Source organism: Eurypyga helias, unplaced genomic scaffold, assembly GCF_000690775.1.
Source record: "Eurypyga helias isolate BGI_N326 unplaced genomic scaffold, ASM69077v1 Scaffold48153, whole genome shotgun sequence".
Classification (NCBI taxonomy): domain Eukaryota; kingdom Metazoa; phylum Chordata; class Aves; order Eurypygiformes; family Eurypygidae; genus Eurypyga; species Eurypyga helias.
Window position 1 is genome coordinate 1 of NW_010242754.1, and position 2,415 is coordinate 2,415.

The 2,415-nt window shown below is 42.6% G+C and overlaps 1 protein-coding gene across 1 annotated transcript; it reads left to right on the forward strand.

Annotated features, from left to right (window-relative positions):
* Nucleotides 1-1,241: 1,241 nt before the first annotated feature.
* On the forward strand, nt 1,242-2,323 carry GPX8 (glutathione peroxidase 8 (putative); the record flags this gene model as incomplete). Its single annotated transcript, XM_010149171.1, has 2 exons — nt 1,242-1,450; nt 2,062-2,323. Coding segments are annotated over exons 1-2 (469 nt in total), but the record flags the coding sequence as incomplete, so codon positions are not given.
* Between the last annotated feature and the right edge of the window lie 92 nt (nt 2,324-2,415).

Sequence of the window (2,415 nt, forward strand, 5' to 3'; positions counted from 1 at the left end):
GCCGCCGCGGACGTGCAGCTGCTGCCATCTTGTGACAACGGGGCTGCTCGCCACAGGCGCCCTGGCCGCCAGCTTCCTCCTGAGGGCGTTCCTGAACCCGGAGTACGTGGGCCTTTCTGAGTCCAGGACCTGCGCAAGTGAAAGGAGACAAAGTACCACAATTAGTCATTGATTAATACAATTCTGCCCCTTCACCTGGGTGAAGAAAGAGTGAGGGGGGAAAAAACCAGAAATAAACAAATTATTCTGGTCAAGTAAGTACCCCTGAACCAAGGGTCACACAGAAAGCCTGTGGCAGAGAACAAAGCTGAATTTGTGTCACTCATGCACTAGCCTTTGAAAGACCCAAGGCACCTTCAGACACGTAGCGTAGGAACCCAGGTCTGGTCCTTCCTGACAGATGGGCATTTTGGCAAAGCCACGCGTTGGGTTTCAGAGTTTTTCCCAATTGCCTTAGGAAAACACTGCTGGAGCTGCCTGGGTTGGACCTGAGATTGTTGTCTAACTCATTCTTCTTTTGCGCAGACCTTCCATCTTCTCATGTCAGCACAACTAGTTGCCAGCTCACCAGTAGCAGGAGAAATAGCAACCTATTTTCCATTATCAGCAATCCCTCCCATTACAAAAGAAAAAACCTAACCCACAAACATTTTATTTTCTTCCCTTATGCCAGCATAAAAACAAAAAAACCCTAAAGTTTTCTCTGCTCTATGTGCTATAGAAGAGTTTTACAAACAAAGCTGCCTGCGGTCCCACAGCAGCTGAGGAAAGGCAGGACAGAGGATGTAAACTGGATGGCTTCTGCCATATTGACCTCCTTCTACCCAACAGCTGGCCCCAAAATGTGTCTCCAGCTTGGTTGGATAGCATCAGGTGCCTGATGCTGAACAGCTCTGGCAGGGACACCTGAGGGACCCAGGGCATGTGGAGAGCTGTGCTACAGACCCACAGAGACTCCTCTCCAGACAGTGTGCAAACACTGGAGTAGCCCACACAGGTCAGTTAAACAGAGCTGTTAGCATCCCTAGGTGATGGGAACACACTTTTCATTCCTTTTTTTTTTCCAGCCAGAGAGATTTCTATACCCAAAAGATCTGAAGCCCAGCTGAAGCACTCAACAACCACATCTGCAGCAGGGACAAAATGAGCAGCCTGTTCTTTCCAGTCCAAGCTGCAAGTTTCATATTTCAGCTCCTCCTTCGCATTCCACGCCTGCCCAGGCTCCTCTCCAAAGATTTAGAAAATGGAGCCTCTCACAAATACTTATCCGCTGAAATATTCAGTGCCCAAAGCCAGGGTCTTTGTTGTCTTTTTGTCGATGGTGTTGTGTACCGCTATTCTCTGCCTGCTGCAACTCAGATTTTTTAAACCTAAAATCAAAGATTTCTATTCTTTTGAAGTCAAGGATTCACGGGGAAGAATCGTTTCCTTGGAGAAATACAGAGGGAAAGTAAGTTACAACTTCATTATATCTTTGTCTTGAATCTTTACTGAAACATAGGTCTTCATTTGTAGCTTAACAAAAAGTTTTATTATGGGAATTTTTGGCCAAGATTTGTGCTAAATTCCTGTTCTTCAAACAGTAAGCTGGAGAGAAGTTTATTCTATATAGGCCTGCTCCAGGAAGTAAGTATTAGATCTAATAAATCAAGAAAAAAGTTTTTCCACACTCTTTATTATAAATCAATATAGCCTAACAATACAGTTTATGCATTTTAATCTTAGTTAAGAATGGTAGCATGTTGTGCTGAACTCTGGAAGTTGATCTAATAAGTATGATTTTAGTGCCTGTCCTAAAAATCTGCTTTTTTTACATGCTGATATTTAAACAAAGCTGTAAGTTTATCTAGTTATTGGATTTTTAAAACAGGTTGTCTGAAAGTAAATATCTTAAACTGCTATCATCCTTATCTGTTTAATAAAATTCTGATCAGATAGATTAAATATAGCCTACAGGCAGGAACAATTATGGTAGTGGGAGATGTCATTTTAAGACTTAATTGTAATCTCTACGCCATCTCTACTTTTTCTTCTTACTATTCTAACTTTATTTCTCTGAAGGCAACTTTGGTTGTAAACGTGGCCAGTTACTGCCAACACACGGACAAAAATTACATCACACTGCAAGAACTACACAGGGAGTTTGGTCCCTCCCACTTCACTGTGCTGGCTTTTCCCTGCAACCAGTTCGGAGAATCAGAGCCTAATTCAAGCCAGGAAATAGAATCTTTTGCAAAAGGAAACTATGGAGTAACTTTCCCTGTTTTCCACAAAATCAAGATCCTAGGATCAGAAGCAGAGCCCGCCTTTAAATTTCTAATAGGTAACTGTTTTCTTTTCTATATCAAGCTGCCTGTAACCACGGCATTCTCCATAAACTCCAGTCTGAGTTCTTTTGTCATAGAATCATAGAAT